This window comes from Scyliorhinus canicula, chromosome 10 (genome assembly GCF_902713615.1).
Source record: "Scyliorhinus canicula chromosome 10, sScyCan1.1, whole genome shotgun sequence".
NCBI classification, from domain to species: Eukaryota; Metazoa; Chordata; class Chondrichthyes; order Carcharhiniformes; family Scyliorhinidae; genus Scyliorhinus; species Scyliorhinus canicula.
The window spans coordinates 1,219,469-1,243,585 of record NC_052155.1 but is presented as its reverse complement, the minus strand read 5'-3'; the positions used below and the strand labels follow the sequence as shown (position 1 = coordinate 1,243,585).

The window sequence follows — 24,117 nt, the reverse complement described above, 5'->3', positions numbered from 1 at the left end:
CTCATCTGCCTCGCCCACCGAAGAATCTTTTCCTTATCCAGAAAGCGGTGTATCCTCAACACTATCGCCCTCGATGTCTCGCCCGCTTGTGGCCTCCTCATCAGCGCCCTGTGCGCTCAGTCGATCTGCAGGGGCCGGTCAAAGGCCCCCTCCCCCATCAACTTCTCCAGCGTTTTGGCCACGTACGTTCCGGCCTGCACACCTTCGATGCCTTCGGGCATCTCCACCATCCCCAGATTTTGCTCTCTGGAGCGGTTCCCCAGATCCTTCACCTTCTCCTTCAGCCTCTTGTGGTTCTCCCGCATCACCCCCAGCGAGGCCAACTGCTCTTCGTGCTCCCCACTGCCTCCTCCACTTTCTGGATCACCCGGCCCTGGGACTCCATCCTCTGCTCCATTCTCTCAACACCTGCTTTAACCGGCTCCTCCACTTTGGCCAGGTCCTCCAGGGCCTCCTTCCTCTCCTGGCTGAACGCAGCATTTAGAAATTCCACCAGCTGCTCTGTTGTCCACTGAGTGAAGCCTCTTTTTATGCTCTCTGAAAAACGTAGGAATTGGGAGCAGAAGCCGGCCATTCAGCCCTTCGATCCTGCTCTGCCATCCAATCAGATCATAGCTGGTCTCTTCCTGGTCTCAAATCCACCTCCCCACCTGTTCCCCATATCCCTTTAACCTGTTTGAACAGTCTTCTCAAGGAACTGATATACCCGTTTTAACGCTGGAATAACATTTCATTTCTCTTAAATTTAAGAGTATTTTTTGTGGATTGGGAAATTAAAAAAAAAATAGATTTGACTTCAGATCGAAACTATTGTTTAAAATTCTCACTCATCATTTTGATGGGCAGCACGGTAGCACAGTGGTTAGCACTGTGGCTTCACAGCACCAGGGTCCCAGATTTGATTCCCCGCTGATTCCTGGCTTGGATTGGCCATGATAAATTGCCCTTAGTGACCAAAAAGGTTAGGAGGGATTATTGGGTTACGGGGATAGGGTGGAAGTGAGGGCTTAAGTGGGTGGGTGCAGACTGGATGGACCGAATGGCTCCTTCTGCACTGTATGATCTATGATCTCTCAATGCAGACCCAGTTTCCCCAATCTCTCTCAGAGGACAGTCCCACCATCACCGGAACACGTCTGGTGAACCTTCGCTGCACTCCCGCTGTGGCAATAATATCCTCCCTCAGGTAAGGGAAGCAAAACTGTTCCATGTGCGGGTGAACCGAGATTCCTTACAACTGAAGCAAGACTGCACTAGCCCTATATTCAAATCCTCTTGTGATAAAGGCGAACACTCCATTAGCCTTCCTAATTGCCTGCTGTACCTGGAGAGTACGGAGGCTGCATGGGGGATCAGTCATGGAAGTGGTACAAGAACAAAGAAAAGTACAGCACAGGAACAGACCCTTCGGCCCTCCAAGCCTGTACCGATCATGACGCCCTAACTAAAAACTAAACCTTCTGCCCTTACTCTGTCCGTATCCCTCTATTTCCTCCCTATTCACGGACCCATCCCGATGTCTCTGAAATGTCACTATCGTCCCTGCTTCCACCACATCCTCTGGCAGTGTGTTCCAGGCACCACCACTCTCTGTGTGAAAAACGTACCCCGCACATCTCCCTTAAACATTCCCCCTCTCACTTTGACCCTGTGCCCCTTTGTAATTGACACTCCCCCCATTCCCCCCCCCCCCCCCCCCCCCTTGGAAAAGCCTCTGACTATCCACCCTGTCTGTGCCTCTCAGAATTGTGTAGGCCTCTATCAGGTCTCCCCTCAGCCTCCGTCTTCCCAGTGAAAACAATCCTAGTTTATTCACCCTCTCATAGCCAACACCCTGGAGACCAGACAACATCCTGGTGAACCTTCCTTGCATTATCTCCAAAGCTTCCACATCCTTCTGATAATGTGGTGACCAGAACTGCACGCAATACTCACAATGCGGCCTAACCAAGGTTTTATACAGCTGCAACATGATTTGCCAACTCCTGTACTCAATGCCCCGGCTGATGAAGGCAAGCATGCCATATGCCTCCTTAATCACCTTGGTCACCTGTGTTGCCACTTTTAGGGAACTGTGGACCTGCACGCCCAGATCCCTCTATGTTAATGTTCCAAAGGGTTCTGCCATTTACAGTATAATTCATACCTAGATTTGTTCCTCCAAAATGCATTTGTCCGGATTAAACTCCATCTGCCATTTCTGTGCCCAAGTCTCCAGTCTATCCATTTGTATCCTCTAACAATCCTCGGCACTATCAGGAACTCCACCAATCTTCGTGCCATCCACAAACTTACTAATTAGACCACCCACATTTTCCTCCAGATCATTTATATATACTACAAACAACAGAGGTCCAGCACTGATCCCTGCGGAACACCACTAACTACAGATCTCCATTCAGACAAACACGCTTCCACCGCTACTCTCTGTCTTCTATAACCAAGACAGTTGTAGCCAGCCCACCCCCAATCCCATGTGATATTAGTTTTTGTACCAGTCTGCTATGTGGGACCTTATCAAACGCCTTACTAAAGTCCATATAAACTACGTCCACTGCCCTTCCCTCATCAATTTTCTTTGTCACCTCTTCAAAAAACTCAATCAGGTTGGTGAGACCTGACCTTCCCCTGTACAAAACCATGCTGCCCCTCACGGACAAGTCCATTTTCCTCCAAATGTGCATATATCCTGTCCCTCAGTATCTTTTCCAAAAGCTTCCCCATCACTGATGTCAGGCTCACCAGGCTTATAATTTGCTGGATTATCCCTGCTTCCATTCTTAAACAAGGGAATAACATTATTTATTCTCCTCTGGAACCCTCGCCTGTGGTTGAAGATGATGTGAAGATATCTATTAAGACCCCAGCTATCTCTCCCCTTGCCTCCCGCAGTAACCTGGGATAGATCCCATCCAGCACCGGGGACTTGTCTACCTTAATGCAATTTAGATACTCAACACTTCTTCTTTTGATATATTGACATTCTCAAGAGCGTTCACACACCTATCCCTGACCTCAACATCTGTCATGTCCTTCTCCCTGGTGAATACCGATACAAAGTTCTCATTAAGGATTTCACACACTTCTTCTGGTGTTACGGGCCAGGGTTTAGAAAACTCTAAAGTATATAATAGATTGTGGTTATGGGGAGCACAAGGCCCACTTTACAGGTGTGATGCAACAGAGATCTAAAAGTACTTTTAAAACAAAACAATGCTTACAAAATGATCAGAGGGTTAGATAGGGTGGACAGCGAGAGCCTTCTCCCGCGGATGGAGGTGGCTAGCACGAGGGGACATAGCCTTAAATTGAGGGGTAATAGATATAGGACAGAGGTCAGAGGTGGGGTTTTTACGCAAAGAGTGGTGAGGCCGTGAAATGCCCTACCTGCAACAGTAGTGAACACGCCAACATTGAGGGCATTTAAAAATTTATTGGATAAGCATATGGATGATAAGGGCATAGTGTAGGTTAGATGGCCTTTAGATTTTTTCCATGTCGGTGCAACATCGAGGGCCGAAGGGCCTGTACCGCGCTGTATCGTTCTATGTTCTATGTTATTCTATGAATTCAGTTAACACTTTATAAACACACAGTAAACATCTTATCAACTACAAACACTGATATTTTCCCAAATACAATATTCTAAAGGTAACCCTTAGTAACTTTCCTAACAACATCCATAAGCCAAAACACTTTAACAAAGCCAGTAGGTTTGAATTCGCTACAGAAACAGGTATTATTTTGAAATCATCAAATGAGCTGAAGACGTTGGCTTGTAGAGAGATACCAATATACATCTGCCAGCTTTGACTGCAGCTCTCCAACTCAGCACAACTAAACAGCCACAAGGAAGCTTTTCAGCTCAAAACAAAAGTAAAAGCAGAGCAGAGCCCAGCTCCACCCACACACTGACATCACTGCAGCTATTTGATAAACACCCATTTCTTAAAGGTACATCCACCTGACAATGGTTCCACGCATGGTTTTGTGAAGGGGAGGTCATGTCTCACTAACTTGATAGAGTTTTTCGAAGAGGTCACAAAGATGATTGATGCAGGTAGGGCAGTGGATGTTGTCGATATGGACTTCAGTACGGCGTTTGACAAGGTCCCTCAAGGTAGACTGGTACAAAAGGTGATGTCACACGGGATCAGGGGTGAGCTGCAAAGGTGAATACAGAACTGGCTAGGTCATAGAAGGCAGAGAGTAGCAATGGAAGGGAGCTTTTCTAATTGGAGGGTTGGGACTAGTGGTGTTCTGCGGGGATCAGTGCTGGGACCTTTGCTATCCGTAGTATATATAAATGATTTGGAGGAAAATGTAACTGGTCTGATTAGTAAATTTGCGGACGACACAAAGGTTGGTGGAATTGCGGATAGCGATGAGGACTGTCAGAGGATACAGCAGGATTTAGATTGTTTGGAGACTTGGGCAGAGAGATGGCAGATGGAGTTTAATCCAGACAAATGTGAGGTAATGCATTTTGGAAGGTCTAATACAGGTAGGGAATATACAGTGAATGGTAGAACCCTGAAGAGTATTGACAGAGAGATCTTGGTGTACAGGTCCACAGGTCACTGAAAGGGGCAACACAGGTGGAGAAGGTAGTCAAGAAGGCATACGGCATGCTTGCCTTCATTGGCCGGGGCATTGAGTATAAGAATTGACAAGTCATGTTGCAGCTGTATAGAACCTTAGTTAGGCCAAACTTGGAGTATTGTGTTCAATTCTGGTCGCCGCACTACCAGAAGGATGTGGAGGCTTTAGCGAGGGTGCAGAAGAGATTTAGCAGGATGTTGCCTGGTATGGAGGGCATTAGCTGTGAGGAGCGGTTGAATAAACTCGGTTTGTTCTCACTGGAATGACGGAGGTTGAGGGGCGACCTGATAGAGGTCTACAAAATTATGAGGGGCATAGACAGAGTGGATAGTCAGAGGCTTTTCCCCAGGGTAGAGGGGTCAATTACTAGGGGGCATAGGTTTAAGGTGTGAGGGGCAAGGTTTAGAGGAGATGTACGAGGCAAGTTTTTTACACAGGGGGTAGTGGGTGCCTGGAACTCGCTGCCGGAGGAGGTGGTGGAAGCAGGGACGATAGTGACATTTAAGGGGCATCTTGACAAATACATGAATAGGATGTGAATAGAGGGATACGGACCCCGGAAGTGCAGAAGATTTTAGTTTAGGCGGGCAGCATGGTCGGCACAGGCTTGGAGGGCCGAAGGGCCTGTTCCTGTGCTGTACTTTTCTTTGTTCTTTGTTGTTCTTTGTTCTATAACTTCCCTCCATTGTCCTTGAGTGGACCTAATCTTTCTCTTGCTATCCTCTTGCTCGTAATACATACATAAAAAGCCTTGGGATTCTCCTTGACCATGTTTGCGAAAGACTTTTCTTGGCCCCTTTTAGCCCTCCTAATCCCACGTTTAAGTTCCTTCTTACTTTCACTGTACTCCTCAAGAGCTTCGTCAGTTTTTAGATGCCTGGACCTATCGTGTGCTTCCTTTAGCCCTTTGACTAAGCTTACAGTTTCCCTTGTCATCCATGGTTCCTGAATCCTGCCATTTCTATCCTTCATTTTTGCAGGATCATGCTTGTCCTGCACTTCAGTCAATTGGCCTTTGAAAGCCTCCCACATGCCTGACATGGATTTGCCCTCAAATAGCCGCTCCAAATCCACATTCCCCAGTTCCTGTCGAATTTGGATATAATTGGCCATCGCACGCGGGCTACTATTGTCCTTATCCATGACTACCCGAAATCTTAGAATTATGGTCACTAAGCTCAAAATGCTCCCCCACTGAAACATCAATCACCTGGCCTGGCTCATTCGGCAATACCAAGTCTAGTATGGCCCCCTCCCTGGTTGGATTGTCAACATACTGGATCAAAACACCCTCCTGGACACATCTAATGAATTGCTCTCCATCCGAGCCGCTGGCTGTAAGGGATTCCCAGTCAATATGGGGGAAGTTAAAGTCGCCCATCACAACTACCCCGCTTTATCACACCTTTCAGTATCTGACTACACAACTGCTCCCCTGCCTCCTGTGGACTGTTGGGAGGTCTGTCGTACACTCCCAACATTGTGATTTCACCCTTCTTATTCCTCAGCTCCACCCATAATGCCTCACGACAAGATTCCTCCAATGTCTCCTCCCTCAACACAGCTGTGATCTGCTCCCGAATCAGCAATGCCACACTAATTTAAACCCTCCCAGACAGCACTAGCAGACCTCCTGCCCACCCAGGATATTGGTGCCCCTCCAGTTCAGGTGCAACCCGTCCTTGTACAGGTCCCACCTTCCTCCGAGGACATCCCAGTGATCCATTTATCTAAACCCCCCCCCCCCCCCCCGCCCTCCTACACCAGCTCTTTAGCCACGTATTCAGCTGTACTATCTCTCTGAGTTCCAAGCCTCACTAGCTAGTATTGGCTTCCAAGATAGCATAGAGAAGGCACTGGCGATCTGAGGGGGCCATGGGTGGGAGGGGTTGTATGAGGGGTAATGTTTAAAGGGCCTTTAATTGATGTTGAGAGGTGAGCTGCTATTTCCACACTTCACCTGCACTTCAACCTTCCTCGCCAACTGCATTGTGAACCTGAACTCTGGTGAAATGCTAGAACGCATGGTTCAGAAGGTAATAACTGGACATTTGGAAAATCATGATGCAGTAAAACAGAGTCAACATGGTTTTGTGAAAGCCATATTTAGCGAATCTATTCAAGTTTTTTAATGTAGTATCAAACAAGGTCGATAAAAGGGAATCTGTACATGTGACATACTTGGATTTCCAAAAGGCAATTGATCAGGTGTCACATCAAAAGCTACTATTGCATAATAAGAGCCTCATGGTGTAGAAGTAACTTATTAGCATGGATGGAGATTGGTTTGCTAATAGGAAGCAGCGGGTAGGAGTAAATGGATCTTGATCAAGTTGACAAGTTGTAACTAGTGGAGTGTCACAGGGATCCGTGCTGGAACTTCAACTATTCCAATCGATAGCAATGACTTGGATAAAGGGATTGAATGTATGGTCGTCAAATTTTCTGATGACATAGCGACAGGTAGAAAAGTAAGTTGGCAAGAGAACATTAGGAGTCTATAAAGGGATTTAGATAGGTTATGTGGGTGTGTAAAAATCTGGCAGATAGAGTATAGATGTCCATGACATCTATAGGTGTTTGCTAGTGCTGTTGGGGAGGGTTTAAACTAACGTGTCAGGGGGATGGGAACTGATGCAGGATGTCCGAGGGAAGTAAAACGGGGCCAGAAACAAAAAGCAGTAAGGGGGAAAGTGTGAGGCAGAGAAGCCATAGTCAAAAATCAAAAAGGGCCACAAACAGGGTACAGTGACTGAGGAGAGTGTGAAAAGGGAGGTGGTCAATGCAGGATTGAGGCTGTTGTACCTAAATGCGCGCAGTATACAGAACAAGGTCAATGAGCTTGTTGCACACAGTGAAATTGGCCGGTACGATGTTGTGGCCATCGCAGAGACGTGGCTGCAAGGAGATCAGGGCTGGGATCCAAATATCCAAGGATATATGTCCTTTCGAAAGGACAGGCAGATGGGCAAAGGGGGTGGGGTTGCATTGTTAGTAAGGAATGAAGTTAAATCGATAGCAAGGAGCGATATAGGATCAGAAGGCATAGAATCTCTGTGGGCAGAGTTGAGGAATCGCACAGGTAAAAAGACCCTGATGGGAGTTATGTGAAATGAAAATGAAAATCGCTTATTGTCACGAGTAGGCTTCAATGAAGTTACTGTGAAAAGCCCCTAGTCGCCACATTCCAGCGCCTGTCCGGGGAGGCTGGTACGGAAATCGAACCGTGCTGCTGGCCTGCTTGGTCTGCTTTAAAAGCCAGTGGTTTAGCCCAGTGAGCTAAACCAGCCCCACAGGCCCCCCAGCAGTCGTCAGAAAGTGGGGCAGAAAATAAATGAGGAGATGGAAAAGGCATGTAAAAAAGGCAATATTACAATAATCATGGGGACTTCAATATGCAGGTGGACTGGGAAAATCAGGTTGGTCATGGATCCCAAGAAAAGGAATTCGTGCAACATCTAAGAGATGTTTTTTTCGAGCAGCTTGTGACAGAGCCGACTAGGGAACAGGCAATTCTGGATTTGGTGATGTGTAATGAGGCAGACTTGATTAGGGATCTTAAGGTGAAGGAACCCTTAGGGAGCAGTGACCACAATATGATAGAATTTACCCTGCAGTTTGAGAGGGAGAAGCTGCAATCAGATGTAACGGTATTACAATTAAATAAGGGTAACTACAAAGACAGTAGGGAGGAGCTGGCCAGAGTTGATTGGAGAAGGAGCCTAGCAGGGAAGGCAGTGGAACAGCAATGGCAGGAGTTTTGGGGGATTATTAGGGAGGCACAACAGAAATTCATCCCAAGGAGGAGGAAAGTGATAAGGGGAGGACAAAGCAGCCATGGCTGACGAGCGAAGTCAAGGACAGCATAAAGGCTGAAGGAAAAGCATACAAAGTGGCGAGCATTAATGAAAATCACTTATTGTCACAAGTAGGCTTCAAATGAAGTTACTGTGAAAAGCCCCTCGTCGCCACATTCCGGCGCCTGTCCGGGGAGGCCGGTACGGGTATTGAACCATGCTGCTGCCTGCCTTCAAAGCCAGTGATTTAGCCCTGTGCTAAACAGGCTCACTAGTGGGAAACCAGAGGATTGGGAAGCCTTTTAAAGGCAGAGAAGATGAAGTAGGAGTTCAAGGTAGCTAGTAATATAAAGGAAGATAGGAAGAGATTTTTCAATATATAAAAGGTAAGAGAGGCAAAAATAGACATTGGACCACTGGAAAATGTGGCTGGAGAAGTAATAATAGGAAACAAAGAAATGGTAGACAAACTGAATAGTTACTTTGCATCAGTCTTCACGGTGGAAGATACCAGTGGGATGCCAGAGCTCCAGGAGAACCAGGGGTCAGAGGTGAGTGCATTGACCATTACTAAGGAGAAGGTTCTGGGGAAACTGAAAGGTCTGAAGGTGGATAATTCACCTGGACCGGATGGACTACACCCCAGGGTCCTAAAAGAGATAGCTGAGGAAATTGTGGAGGCATTAGTGATGATCTTTCAGGAATCACAAGAGGCAGAAAGGGTCCCAGAGGACTGGAAGGTGGCTAATGTAACACCGCTGTTGAAGGAGGGAGGGTGGCAGAAGACGGGAAATTATAGGCCGGTTAGCCTGACTTTGGTCATTGGTAAGATTTTAGAGTCTGTTATTAAAGATGAGATTGCGGAGTATTTGGAAGTGCATGGTAAAATAGGACTGAGTCAGCACGGCTTTGTCAAAGGGAAGTCAAGTCTAACAAATCTGTTAGAGTTCTTTGAGGAGGTAACAAGGAAGTTAGACAAAGGAGAACCAGTGGACGTGATTTGTTTAGATTTCCAGAAGGCCTTTGACAAGATGCCGCATAGGAGACTGTTAAATAAGTTAAGAGCCCATGGTGTTAAGGGTAAGATCCTGGCATGGATAGAGGATTGGCTGACTGGCAGAAGGCAGAGAGTGGGGATAAAGGGGTCTTTTTCAGGATGGCAGCCGGTGACTAGTGGTGTGCCTCAGGGGTCTGTGCTGGGACCACAACTTTTCACAATATACATTAATGATCTGGAAGAAGGTGCTGAAGGCACTGTTGCTAAGTTTGCAGATGATACAAAGATCTGTAGAGCGACAGGTAGTATTGAGGAAGCAAGGGGGCTGCAGAAGGACTTGGACAAGCTAGGAGAGTGGGCAATGAAGTGGAAAATGAAATACAATGTGGAAAAGTGTGAGGTTATGCACTTTGGAAGGAGGAATTTAGGCATAGACTATTTTCTAAATGGGGATATGCTTCGGAAAGCAGAAGCACAAAGGGATTTGGGAGTCCTTGTTCACGATTCTCTTGGGGTTAATGTGCAGGTTCAGTCGGCAGTTAAGAAGGCAAATGCAATGTTAGCATTCATGTCGACAGGGCTAGAATACAAGACCAGGGATGTACTTCTGAGGCTGTATAAGGCTCTGGTCAGACCCCATTTGGAGTATTGTGAGTAGTTTTGGGCCCCGTATCTAAGGAAGGATGTGCTGGCCTTGGAAAGGGTCCAGAGGAGGTTCACAAGAATGAAGAGCTTGTCGTATGAGGAATGTTTGAGGACTCTGGGTCTGTACTCGTTGGAGTTTAAAAGGATGAGAGGGGATCTTATTGAAACTTACAGGATACTGCGAGGCCTGGATAGAGTGGACGTGGAGAGGATGTTTCCTCTTGTAGGAAAAACTAGAACCAGAGGACACCATCTCAGACGAAACAGAAATAAGGAGGAATTTCTTCAGCCAGAGGGTGGTGAATCTGTGGAACTCTTTGCCGCAGAAGGTTGTGGGGGCCAATTCACTGAGTGTCTTTAAGAGAGAGATATATAGGTTCTTGATTAATAAGGGGATCAGGGGTTATGGGGAGAAAGCAGGAGAATGGGGATGAGAAAATATCAGCCAGGATTGAATGGCGGAGCAGACTCGATGGGCCGAGTGGCCTAATTCTGCTCCTATGTCTTATGTTGTGAAAATGTGAACTTGTCTATTTTGGCAGAAAGAATTGAAAAAGGCAAATGATTTAAATGAAGACTGTAGCACTCTGAGGAACAGAGGGGTCTGGGCCTTCTGGTACATGGATCACAAAATGTTAGTCTTCAGGTACAGCAAGTGAAGAGGAAGACAAATGGAATGTTGATGTTTATTGCAAGGGGATTAAAATATACAAGTAGGGAGGTGTTGCTGCAACTTTACAGGAACTTAGAGGGACCACATCTGGAATACTGTGTGCAGTTTTGGAGTCCTTACTTTGGAAAGCATTCGAAGCAGTTCAGAGACGATTGACTCAACTGATTCCTGAGTTGAAGAGATTATCTTATGAGGGAAGGTTAGAGACATGGAAAATACAATAAAACCGAGGACTTGGCTCCTCCCTCTGCAGCTTGATCCTCGACTTCCTGACACATAGACCACAATCAGTAAGAATAAACAACAACACCTCCTCCACAATGGCCCTCAATACCAGGGCCCCGCAAGGCTGCGTACTTAGAAGTCCCTACTGTACTATATCTGTACACACACGACTGTGGCAAAATTTGGCTCCAACTCCATCGACATGTTTGCTGATGACTCGACCATAGCGGGTCAGATCTCAAACAACAGAGAGTCAGAGTACAGGTGGGAGATAGAGAACCTAGTGGAGTAGTGTAACAACAACAATCTCTCCCTCAATGCCAGCAAAACTAAAGAGCTGCTCATTGACTTTAGGAAGCAAAGTACTGTACACACCCCTGTCAGCATCAACGGGGCCGAGGTGGAGATGGCTGACAGATGTTTCTCAGACGGTTGTTTGTCTTGAATTCTCTTCCCCAGGGAGCTGAGGAGGCTGGGCCATTGAATATATTCAAAGCTGAGGTGGATAGATTTTTGATCATCAAGAAAGTTGGGTTATGGGGGGAACCAAAGTTGAGACCACACTGAGATCAGCCATGATTTTCTCGAATGATAATACTAATAATGATCTTTATTGTCACAAGTAGGCTTACATTAACACTGCAATGAAGTTACAGTGAAAAGCCCCTAGTCGCCACACTCCGGCGCCTGTTCGGCTACACAGAGGGAGAATTCAGAATGCCCAATTCACCTAACAGCACATCTTTCGGGACTTGTGGGAGGAAACTGGAGGAAACTCATGCAGATACGGGGAGAATGTGGAGACGCCGCACAGACAGTCACCCAAGCCGGGAATCGAACCCAGGTCCCTGAGGTTGTGAAGCAACAGTGCTAACCACTATGCTACCGTGATGGCCTGAATGACCTACTCGTGCTCCTAACTCTTGTGTTCTTGTACCACTCGTGGGCTGCATGTGCAGTTCAGAAGCTGCAAGATTGCACACGTTACATTTTCCTGAATGTACACAAAGATCTGCTCCCTGAACTCCAAGGGTTAAATTATGGGGATAGATTAACAAACTAAAGTTAAACACCTTGCAGTTTGGAAGGTTAAGGGATGGTTTAATATTTTCAAGGTATTGCAGGGATCAGGAAGGACTGATAGAGTGGAACTATTTCCACTGATTGGGAAATTTCGGACTAGCAAGTGTGTGAAAATTAGAGCTGGACCTTTCTGGGTGAAATTCTGAGGCACTTCACACAAAGTGTGGTAGAAGCTCGTAACCCTCTTCTAAAACTTGTGACGAATGCTAAATGATTTGCAAATTTTAAACGTGAGAATAATCGATTCTTGTGCATCAAAGATACGAAGGGATTTGAGACAAAGGTGGGGATATGATGTTGGCAGATCAGCCATGATCTCATTAGCTGAGTATTGGGAGACGAGGCTGAGGCCTGTTGTGACCTCCACGTGATCCAATGAACTGGGTTTGATACCCAGAACTAACATGGATTAGTCTGAATATAGCTCAATACAACAGACTGAGCGATGGTGCTGCTATCACGGAGTTCAAGGTTAAGTGTTTTCATGTCCACTCCTGGAGTGGGAATTGAGATGATACGTACTCTGACACTCCAGTGTAACACACAGCACTTGCAGCGGTGCCAGCCTTTGGTTGGAAGGATATTCCAAGTTCCTGTCTCTGTTTTAGTGGGTGTTAAATATCTCAAGGCACTGTGCGCTGATAGGCTGCTGCATTCCCCACATTACAACAGCAACTACACTTGAGAAAGTCCTTGATTGGCTGGGAAGTGTTTCGGGACTTCCTGAGGTCATGAAAAGTATTGTACAAATGCAAGTCTTTTTTAGCAATTCCTTAACCTGGTGCCCAATGAAACTTGCTCCCTCAGCCTGGATGGTGGGTGCTGCAAAGCACACCAGGCTGCAGGTGGAGAATGTAATAAACCATATTGTGCTGACGTCAGTCCCTGTGCAACACAAACAAAGCCTGATGCTAATAAGAAGAGCAGAAATGTAATGACAAAGGCCTCCCGCTGTGTTGCTGTGTATTGGCAAGTTCCAAAAAGCGATTGAGTTCTCAGACTGGTTTATCTAGCGTGAGATGAGAGATTTCCATCTTCTAATCACGTCCATTAGGAACAATGGAGCTGCTGATGTCCCTTTTTTTCTCATTATTATCAGGTATTCTAATGAGCACACTGATTATTGGACTCTGCAATAGTGACTGGTTTAGGGAAATAAATGTTTCCACTGCCTGCTCGAACAAAACATTACAACCATTTAGATTCTTGCACCAAATTCAGCTGTCCTTAAAGAGACATGGCACAGCTATTTTCTTCATTCTCTTCCCTTAAGACACTCTTTTGGACAGGATTGGGAGCAGCAGCCCATTCCTTCCTTGGCATTGTGTCAAATGTTGTTTGATAATGGTACTGTAAATGACTTTGACGTTCTGCCACATTGACCATCCTAGTTGTTGCTGGGTGAGCTGGCTGGCTTCACTCGTTGCCACAAGAATGGCCAGGTAACTTTCTGACACCTAGCAGTGGCTTCAGTGAAGCAATATTCAGATTGCTGATTTAGCTCACTGGGCTAAATCGCTGGCTTTTAAAGCAGACCAAGGCAGGCCAGCAGCACGGTTCGATTCCCGTACCAGCCTCCCCGAACAGGCGCCGGAATGTGGCGACTAGGGGCTTTTCACCGTAACTTCATTGAAGCCTACTCGTGACAATAAGCCATTTTCATTTCATTTTTCATCAGAAATACAAAGAGAAAATGCTGGAGACACCCAGGAAGTTAGGCAGCATCATGGAGGGACAAACAGAATTAACCTTTCACATTGTTAACTTTTCATTAGACCAATTGAAATAGATTGTCCTCAGACAAATATCGTTTATCAAAATTTGTTCATGGGTCGTGGGTGTCGCAGGCTGGAGTCACATGTAGGCCAGACCGGGTAAGGACGGCAGATTTCCTTCCCTGAAGGACATTAGAGAACCAGATGGGTTTTTTTGACAATCATAATAATAATTGTCACAAGTAGGCTTCAATGAAGTTACTGTGAAAAACCCAATCGACATTTGACTTTTTAATTCCAGATATTTTATTGAGTTTTAATCTCACCACCTGCCATGGTGAGATTAGAACCCAGGTCATTATTCTGGGTTTTGGATTACTAGTCCAGCGACAATATCACTATGCCACCACCTCCCCAACAGTATCACTTCCTGAAGCTTGCATCAACTCTTAAACACTAGCCAGTCACAACCATACGTTTCTGCAGTAAATCTAGGCCAATATGTTCCCAATATGCACAAAATATTTAGTCAATATAGCATTGAAATTTACAGGATAGAGGAGGCCTATCCTGTCTGCTTACTCTTTGAAAGAGCAATCCTGCTTAACCCTGTTTCTGAGTGTTGTCTGTATCCCTGTAAATTCCTGATCATCAAGTTCCTGTCCAATTTCCTTTTAAGTTATTGATGGCATCAGCTTGCAAATCCCAACAGCTCTTCAAGAGACTGATACTTGGGGGAGGAGGGACGTTGTCTTATCAGGAAAGTTGGACAGGCTGGGTCTGTATCATTGCAGTTTAGAAGATTGAGAAGTGATCTTATTGAAGCATAAAGATTCTGAGGGGATTTGACAGAGTGGATGGTTGGAGGATTTTTCCGTGTATGGGACAGACTAGTACAAGATGACGCAATTCAAAAATTCATTTAAGACGGAGATGATCCAACATTTCTGGCGTTCTGATTTCTGATTTGTGTCGTTATTTGTGAAGACAGAACCAAAGTCGGTGTTTAGTTGCTCAGCCATTTCTTTGTCCCAGTTATACATTCCCCTGTTTCTGTCTGTAAGGGACCTACATTTGTCTTCACCAGTCTTTTTCTCCTTGCATACCTATAGAAACTTTACAGTCAGTTTGTATGTTCCCTGCAAGCTTTTTAAAAAAAATTTAGAGTATCCAATTCTTTTTTTCCAATTAAGAGGCAATTTAACGTGGCCAATTCACCTACCCTGCACATCTTTGGGTTGTGGGGGTGAGTCCCACGCAGACACGGGGAGAATGTGCAAACTCCACACGGACAGTGACCCAGGGCGGGGATCGAACCCGGGTCCTCGGTGCTGTGAGGCAATGCGCCACTATGCCACCCTTGTTCCCTGCAAGCTTACTCTTGTACTCTTATTTTCTCCTTCTTAATCAATCCCTTGGATACCCTTTACACCAAGGCTATAAAACGATTGCAGGGGTTCCAGCAGAATCAATGACAAACAGCTGACTGATCAGAGTGCTGACGTTCCCTGGGAGAAACCAGTAATTGTACAACAGGCTGTGACTGGAAGCCAGAGGGTAAAGTTATGCAGCTCAGCAGCTGAAGTATCATTGCTTACCTGCACCTCAGTAGGTGAAGATCACAAGATCTTGGAGCAGAGGAGAGAGCCAGTCGAGCCAGCTCAGCTGTGCAATACCATAATGGCTGATCTTGAGCTCCAACTCCACTTGCCTGCTCACTCCACACATCCCTTCACTCCTGACACCAAAAACCTCTGTCTATCCCAACTTTAAATATATTCAATGATGGATCATCCACAACCCTCCGAGAATTCCAAAGATTTGCAAAGCTGCGAGTGAATGAATTTCTGCTAATCGTAATCTTAAATAATGCTTGATGGACGCCACGCACACAATGGGCCGAATGGCCTCTTTCTGTGCTGTAAACTCTATGACTCTATTGGTTTCTTATCGTGTTTTAGATTTCCCGACCAGTGGACAGAATCTCAGTGTCGAGCCAATCAAGTTCCATCATCCCAAACAAACAGGAGGGAGATCTATCCATCAGCCACAATCTCCATCTTAAAGTGACCACCGTCAGGGGATTTGACAATGTATTCACAATATGTACACTATCTACACACTGAATAAACAAAAGGGAATGGCTCTCCCAATCATGAGCAGCTCTGTCTCCTTTGATCTTTAACATTCTTTACTTTCTGCCTAGATCCTCCCTGGGATTCTTCCAATCCCAGTAGACTGCACTCTGACCGGATCCACAGGATCCCCACTGCCCTGGAAAGCCCATCTCCAGATCGCTGGGAATGCCCCGGGTCCTGGCACTTTTGCAGCACTGAGCTCGGGGTGGATGAAGTTATCAGTTTGAGTTGCCGAGCGCTGTGCTGCTAGCGATAATTCTTTTAGCTGTTTTTCTTGAGCGCAGACAATTGGCCGGCAGCTTACACAGCTCAGGGAATGAGGCATTATGCTAATGAACATTGTATTTGCATAACCCTAATTAGGTAATTACTAATCCGTTTGCTTTGAGATTAAGTATGTGTGGAGATGTATATTGTTATCATTCGCTATTCACTGGCTGCCGTCACTAATCAGACTCAAGGATTCAGTTCCTTCTATTGGTGAACAATTATTTTTTGGGACAGATCGGCAGGGGTGGGGACAGAGTGAGTGATGCAGTGAGAAAGTGTTTCTTTAATTCAGTGATCTCCATAGCTGAAATTGATCCATTCATTCTGCACTAGACCATAGCCTAAATTTTACACTCGTAGCTTTCGCAAAGTCAGCAGGGCCGGACGCAGATATAAACCTCGCTCCCGGCTAAGATCGCATTGTTAGATTACCCAATTAATTTTTTCCAATTAAGGAGCAAGTTAGCGTGGCCAATCCACCTACTCTGCACATCTTTGGGTTGTGGGGGCGAAACCCACGCAAACACGGGGAGAATGTGCAAACTCCGCACAGACAGTGACCCAGGGCTGGGATCGAACCCAGGTCGTCAGTGCCGCAGTCCCAGTGCTAACCACTGCACTGCCGTCCTGCCCTATAAGTGGCATTGTTAACATGATATTGCACCACGTGGCCAGTTCAGGCATGCTGGCCGTGAAACGTGACCCCTGGTGGGAATGGGTCAGGCGCTGGGTCTCATAGGGACCCAGTGGAGGGGATTTAGAAAGTGCAGGGCCAGCTCCCAGCTGCCTGGAGTTGTGGGGGAGGCTGAGGGAGGGTTACTGGAAGTTATCCAGTAACTGCCCCTGGTTTTCAGGACTGGCCTCAGTACTTGGTGGTCTTATTGAAAGTGCGCCTGGAGAATTCACAATGGAAAGTAGGGCCAAGGGGGATGAATTAAGCAGGTATTTTGCATTGGTATTCACTATAGAAGCCACAAGAAACATCCCAGAAATAGCTGTGAATCAGACAATGGAAGACAGGGAGGATCTCAGGAAAGTTACAATCACCGGGGAAGTGGCATTGAGCAAATGATTGGGTCTGCAGAAAGACAAATCCGCTGGGCTGGATGGGCTTCACCATAAGGGCTTGAAAGCAGTGGCTAATGAGATAGTTGATGCATTGGGTTTAGTTTTCCAAATTCCCTAGATTTGGGAAAGGTTCCATAAGATTGGAAGATAGAAAATGACAGAATTACAGAATTGTTACAGAGCAGAAGGAGGCCAGCCCATCCTGTCTGCACCATCTCTCCAAACGAGCATCATGACTTAGTGCTATACTTCTGCCATTTCCCTGACCTCCTACACATTGTTTCTATTCACATAATCATCTAAGGCCCTCTCGAACACCTCGATTGATCCTGACTCCACTACACTTCCAGGCTGTGCATTCCAGATTCAAATCACTGAAGTGAAAACGTTTGTTCTCAATCACATTTCCTTTTGTAAATCACTTTAAATCTCTGCTCTCATGTTCTTGATTTTATATATGAGCAGGAACAGATTCTCCCTGACTAGTCTGTTCAACCTCCTCAGCGTTTTAAACATCACAATCATCTCTACAGCTGAAATGTAACTCCTTTATTCAGAAAGAGAGGGAGACAGAGAGCAGGAAACTGGGCCAGTTAGTCTAATATCTGTCGTAGGGAAAATGTTCGAAGCCATGACTAAAGATGTTATGGGCGGCACAGTGGTTAGCACTGCTGCCTCACAGCACCAGGAACCCGGGTTCAATTCTCGCCTGGGGTGACTGTTTGTGTGGAGTTTACACTTTCTCCCTGTGTCTGGGTGAGTTTCCTCCGGATGCTCCGGTTTCCTCCCACAATCCAAAGATGTGTAGGTTAGGTGGATTGACCATGATAAAGTATCCAAAAGGTGAGGTAGGGTTACTGGATTTCGGAGATAGGGCGGAGGTGTGGGTTTAAGTAGCGTGCTCTTACCAAGGGCCAGTGCAGCCGTGATGGGCCAAATGGCCTCTTTCTGCACTGTGGAGTTCTATGATAGCAGGTTAAATTCAAGGCAATCAACATGGTTTAGTGCAAGTGAAACCATGTTTAACCAATTTATTGGAGTTTTTTGAATGAGTCACGTGTGCGATGGATAAAGGGGAACTGATGGATGTACTGTACTTAGATTTTCAGAAGGCGGTTTCCTCCCACAAGTCCCGAAAGACGTGCTGTTAGGTGAATTGGACATTCTGAATTCTCCCTCAGTGTACCCGAACAGGCGCCAGAATGTGGCGACTAGGGGCTTTTCATAGTAACTTCATTGCAGTGTTAATGTAAGCCTATTGTGACAATAAAGATTATTATTAAAAGATGCCACATAAAAGCTTATAGCATAAAATAAAAGCTCATGGTGAATGGGGTAACATATTGGTGTGGATTTATGATTGACTGTCCAACAAGAAACAGAATTGGCAAAAATGGGTCTTTTTCTGGATTGCAGTGTGTGACGAGTGGTGTGCGGCAGGGGTCTGTGCTGGTGGGGGGGGGGGGGGTCAATATTTTACAATTTATATAAATGCCTTGGATAAAGGGAGTGAAGGTATGGTTGCTCGATTTGCTGACAACACTGAGATAGGTAAGAGAGTAAATTGTGAAGAGGATGTAAGGAGGTTGCAAAGGGACATTGGGCGAATGGGCAAAAATCTGGGAAATAGAGGAAAATGTGGGCAATTGAAATGAAAATGAAAATCGCTCATTGTCACGAGTAGTCTTCAGTGAAGTTACTGTGAAAAGCCCCTAGTCACCACACTCCGGCGCCTGTCCGGGGAGGCTGGTACGGGAAATTGTGATAACTGAATAAAGGAGTTACATTTCAGCTGTACAGATGATTGTGATTGTGATAATTGTGAAATTGTTCATTTAGATAATAAGCTTATTTTCTATTCTTCCCATCAAAATGCTGAGATACTGCAGAACACTGATATGCAGAGGGATCTTATAGACGGATTGAATTTGGGTATCTTAGAACCATAGAAATCCTACAGTACAGAAGGAGGCCATTCAGCCCATCAAGTCTGAATTGACCCTCTGCAAGAACATCTTACCTATGCCCACTCCCTCGCCCTGTCCCTATAACCCTGGATTTTGACACTAAGGGGCAGTTTAGCATGACCATTCCACCTAACCTGAACATCTTTGGACTGTGGGAAGAAAACAGAGCTACACGGGGAGAAATTGCAATCTCCACAGGGACAGTCGCCAAGGCTGGAATCTATCCCGGGTCCCTGGCACTGTGAGGCAGCAGTGCATGAATCTCAAAAGGCTGATATACAGGTACAGCAAGTAATTAGGAGAGGTGGTGGTGTAGTGGTATTGTCGCTGGTCCAGTAATCCAAAGGCCCAGGGAAAGGCTCTGGGGACCCAGCTTCGATCCCATGTGGCTGATGCTGAATTTGAATCCATTAAAAATCTGGAAATAAAAGTCTATTAAACCATGAAACTATTATCGATTGCCATAAAAATGGAGTGGGTGTGTTGTTGGGTTGGGGCAGTGGGTGTGTTGTTGAGTTGGGGGGGAGTGGGTGTGTTGGGTTGGGGGGGGAGTGGGTGTGTTGTTGGGTTGGGGGGGAGTAGGTGTGGTTGGGTAGGGGCAGTGGGTGTGTTGTTGAGTTGGGGGGGAGTGGGTGTGTTGGGTTGGGGGGGGAGTGGGTGTGTTGTTGGGTTGGGGGGAGTGGGTGTGTTGTTGGGTTGGGGGGGAGTGGGTGTGGTTGGGTTGGGGGGGAGTGGGTGTGGTTGGGTTGGGGGGAGTGGGTGTGGTTGGGTTGGGGGGAGTGGGTGTGGTTGGGTTGGGGGGAGTGGGTGTGGTTGGGTTGGGGGGAGTGGTGTGGTTGGGTTGGGGGGAGTGGGTGTGGTTGGGTTGGGGGGAGTGGGTGTGGTTGGGTTGGGGGGAGTGGGTGTGTTGGGTTGGGGGGAGTGGGTGTGGTTGGGTTGTGGGGAGTGGGTGTGTTGGGTTGGGGGGGAGTGGGTGTGGTTGGGTTGGGGGAGTGGGTGTGGTTGGGTTGGGGGGAGGGGGTGTTGTTGGGTTGGGGGGAGGGGTGTGTTGTGGGTTGGGGGGGGGTGGGTGTGGTTGGGTTGGGGGGGAGTGGGTGTGGTTGGGTTGGGGGGAGTGGGTGTGTTGGGTTGGGGGGGAGTGGGTGTGGGTGGGTTGGGGGAGTGGGTGTGGTGGGTTGGGGGGGAGTGGGTGTGGTTGGGTTGGGGGGGGGGTGGGTGTGGTGGGTTGGGGGGGGAGTGGGTGTGGTTGGGTTGGGGGGGAGTGGGTGTGGTTGGGTTGGGGGGAGTGGGTGTGGTTGGGTTGGGGGGAGTGGGTGTGTTGGGTTGGGGGGGAGTGGGTGTGGTTGGGTTGGGGGAGTGGGTGTGGTTGGGTGGGGAGTGGGTGTGTTGGGTTGGGGGGAGTGGGTGTGGTTGGGTTGGGGGGAGTGGGTGTGTTGGGTTGGGGGGGAGTGGGTGTGGTTGGGTTGGGGGAGTGGGTGTGGTTGGGTGGGGGAGTGGGTGTGGTTGGGTTGGGGGAGTGGGTGTGTTGTTGGGTTGGGGGGAGGGGTGTGTTGTTGGGTTGGGGGGAGGGGTGTGTTGTTGGGTTGGGGGGGGAGTGGGTGTGTTGTTGGGTTGGGGGAGTGTTATTGGGTGTAATGGAGTCCCTGACCTCTGCTGTTGTGTTGAAGCAGAATCTGACTCTGACTCTCCCACTCTCATCCTTTCTTACAGATGGTGAAGAATCTTATGAGTTTGTCATCGTGTCACTCACTGGACAGACTTGGCATTTTGAGGCCTCGAACTTCGATGAGAGGGAATCATGGGTGCTCGCCATTGAGAGTCAGATCTTTGCCAGTTTACAGTCATGTGAAAGTAGTAAGAATAAGGTAAGGCCGCACACAAGAGTGTGCAAGCTCACTGGTCATAGTCTCCCTCACACCCGATTTGACAGAGTGTGAGACATTATGGGCTGGATTCTCCATCCCCACCCGCCCACGATCGCCACGGGCAGGGCACGGACCATATAAAGTTCCAGTGACCTCGGGCGGGAATGTCCGGTTTCCGTCCGGAGAATCCGGTCCTATTTCCATCCCTGGCAGTTGGAAGCTGTGTGAGTCGATGTGAGTGAGTGCACAGCCATGTTCGCTGGCTGCTTCCTCTCTGAAGGCTGGACACCTCATACTGCACTTGACAAATTCCAGCTCTGACTACTCCCCATTCCTAAAGCATTGGAGTGAGTGACAGGGAGGCCTCGAGTCAGTTTAGCTGCCAAATAAATGACCCTTATCTCACCCTCTTCTCTATATTCTATTCATTCTGAATATTTTCCTTACAACTAGTACAATTAGAATTTCTTGGCATTGGATTGTGCACGTCACTGAATACACACCACATCCACTGCAGGTACGGAGATTACCCGGTTAGTGAGCACAGATTGCTGTTTACTCAGTGTCCAGTAATGGAGATTACCCGGTTAGTGAGCACAGATTGCTGTTTACTCAGTCCCCAGTAATGGAGATTACCCGGTTAGTGAGCACAGATTGCTGTTTACTCAGTCTCCAGTAATGGAGATTACCCGGTTAGTGAGCACAGATTGCTGTTTACTCAGTGTCCAGTAATGGAGATTACCCGGTTAGTGAGCACAGATTGCTGTTTACTCAGTGTCCAGTAATGGAGATTACCCGGTTAGTGAGCACAGATTGCTGTTTACTCAGTCTCCAGTAATGGAGATTACCCGGTTAGTGAGCACAGATTGCTGTTTACTCAGTGTCCAGTAATGGAGATTACCGGTTAGTGAGCACAGATTGCTGTTTACTCAGTGTCCAGTAATGGAGATTACCCGGTTAGTGAGCACAGATTGCTGTTTACTCAGTGTCCAGTAATGGAGATTAACCGGTTAGTGAGCACAGATTGCTGTTTACTCAGTGTCCAGTAATGGAGATTACCCGGTTAGTGAGCACAGATTGCTGTTTACTCAGTCCCCAGTAATGGAGATTACCCGGTTAGTGAGCACAGATTGCTGTTTACTCGGTCTCCAGTAATGGAGATTACCCGGTTAGTGAGCACAGATTGCTGTTTACTCAGTCTCCAGTAATGGAGATTACCCGGTTAGTGAGCACAGATTGCTGTTTACTCAGTGTCCAGTAATGGAGATTACCCGGTTAGTGAACACAGATTGCTGTTTACTCGGTCTCCAGTAATGGAGATTACCCGGTTAGTGAGCACAGATTGCTGTTTACTCGGTCTCCAGTAATGGAGATTACCCGGTTAGTGAGCACAGATTGCTGTTTACTCAGTGTCCAGTAATGGAGATTACCCGGTTAGTGAGCACAGATTGCTGTTTACTCAGTCTCCAGTAATGGAGATTACCCGGTTAGTGAGCACAGATTGCTGTTTACTCAGTGTCCAGTAATGGAGATTACCCGGTTAGTGAGCACAGATTGCTGTTTACTCAGTCTCCAGTAATGGAGATTACCCGGTTAGTGAGCACAGATTGCTGTTTACTCTGTCTCCAGTAATGGAGATTACCCGGTTAGTGAGCACAGATTGCTGTTTACTCAGTCCCCAGTAATGGAGATTACCCGGTTAGTGAGCACAGATTGCTGTTTACTCAGTGTCCAGTAATGGAGATTACCCGGTTAGTGAGCACAGATTGCTGTTTACTCAGTGTCCAGTAATGGAGATTACCCGGTTAGTGAGCACAGATTGCTGTTTACTCAGTCTCCAGTAATGGAGATTACCCGGTTAGTGAGCACAGATTGCTGTTTACTCAGTCTCCAGTAATGGAGATTACCCGGTTAGTGAGCACAGATTGCTGTTTACTCAGTCTCCAGTAATGGAGATTACCCGGTTAGTGAGCACAGATTGCTGTTTACTCAGTGTCCAGTAATGGAGATTACCCGGTTAGTGAGCACAGATTGCTGTTTACTCAGTCTCCAGTAATGGAGATTACCCGGTTAGTGAGCACAGATTGCTGTTTACTCAGTGTCCAGTAATGGAGATTACCCGGTTAGTGAGCACAGATTGCTGTTTACTCAGTCCCCAGTAATGGAGATTACCCGGTTAGTGAGCACAGATTGCTGTTTACTCAGTCTCCAGTAATGGAGATTACCCGGTTAGTGAGCACAGATTGCTGTTTACTCAGTGTCCAGTAATGGAGATTACCCGGTTAGTGAGCACAGATTGCTGTTTACTCAGTCTCCAGTAATGGAGATTACCCGGTTAGTGAGCACAGATTGCTGTTTACTCAGTGTCCAGTAATGGAGATTACCCGGTTAGTGAGCACAGATTGCTGTTTACTCAGTGTCCAGTAATGGAGATTACCCGGTTAGTGAGCACAGATTGCTGTTTACTCAGTCTCCAGTAATGGAGATTACCCGGTTAGTGAGCACAGATTGCTGTTTACTCAGTCTCCAGTAATGGAGATTACCCGGTTAGTGAGCACAGATTGCTGTTTACTCAGTGTCCAGTAATGGAGATTACCCGGTTAGTGAGCACAGATTGCTGTTTACTCAGTGTCCAGTAATGGAGATTACCCGGTTAGTGAGCACAGATTGCTGTTTACTCAGTCCCCAGTAATGGAGATTACCCGGTTAGTGAGCACAGATTGCTGTTTACTCAGTCTCCAGTAATGGAGATTACCCGGTTAGTGAGCACAGATTGCTGTTTACTCAGTCTCCAGTAATGGAGATTACCCGGTTAGTGAGCACAGATTGCTGTTTACTCAGTGTCCAGTAATGGAGATTACCCGGTTAGTGAGCACAGATTGCTGTTTACTCGGTCTCCAGTAATGGAGATTACCCGGTTAGTGAGCACAGATTGCTGTTTACTCGATCTCCAGTAATGGAGATTACCCGGTTAGTGAGCACAGATTGCTGTTTACTCAGTGTCCAGTAATGGAGATTACCCGGTTAGTGAGCACAGATTGCTGTTTACTCAGTCTCCAGTAATGGAGATTA

At 46.9% G+C, this 24,117-nt stretch overlaps 1 protein-coding gene across 2 annotated transcripts in view; it reads left to right on the top strand.

The window, feature by feature from the left end:
- The window catches only part of LOC119972178 (arf-GAP with GTPase, ANK repeat and PH domain-containing protein 3-like), a 965,193-nt gene that overhangs the window by 830,159 nt on the left and 110,917 nt on the right, over window positions 1–24,117 (top strand). For both annotated transcript variants that reach the window (XM_038808502.1, XM_038808500.1), the window contains exon 12: window positions 20,891–21,045. In XM_038808502.1, the coding sequence (XP_038664430.1) occupies window positions 20,891–21,045 (155 nt within the window). The remainder of the gene's footprint in view (window positions 1–20,890; window positions 21,046–24,117) is intronic.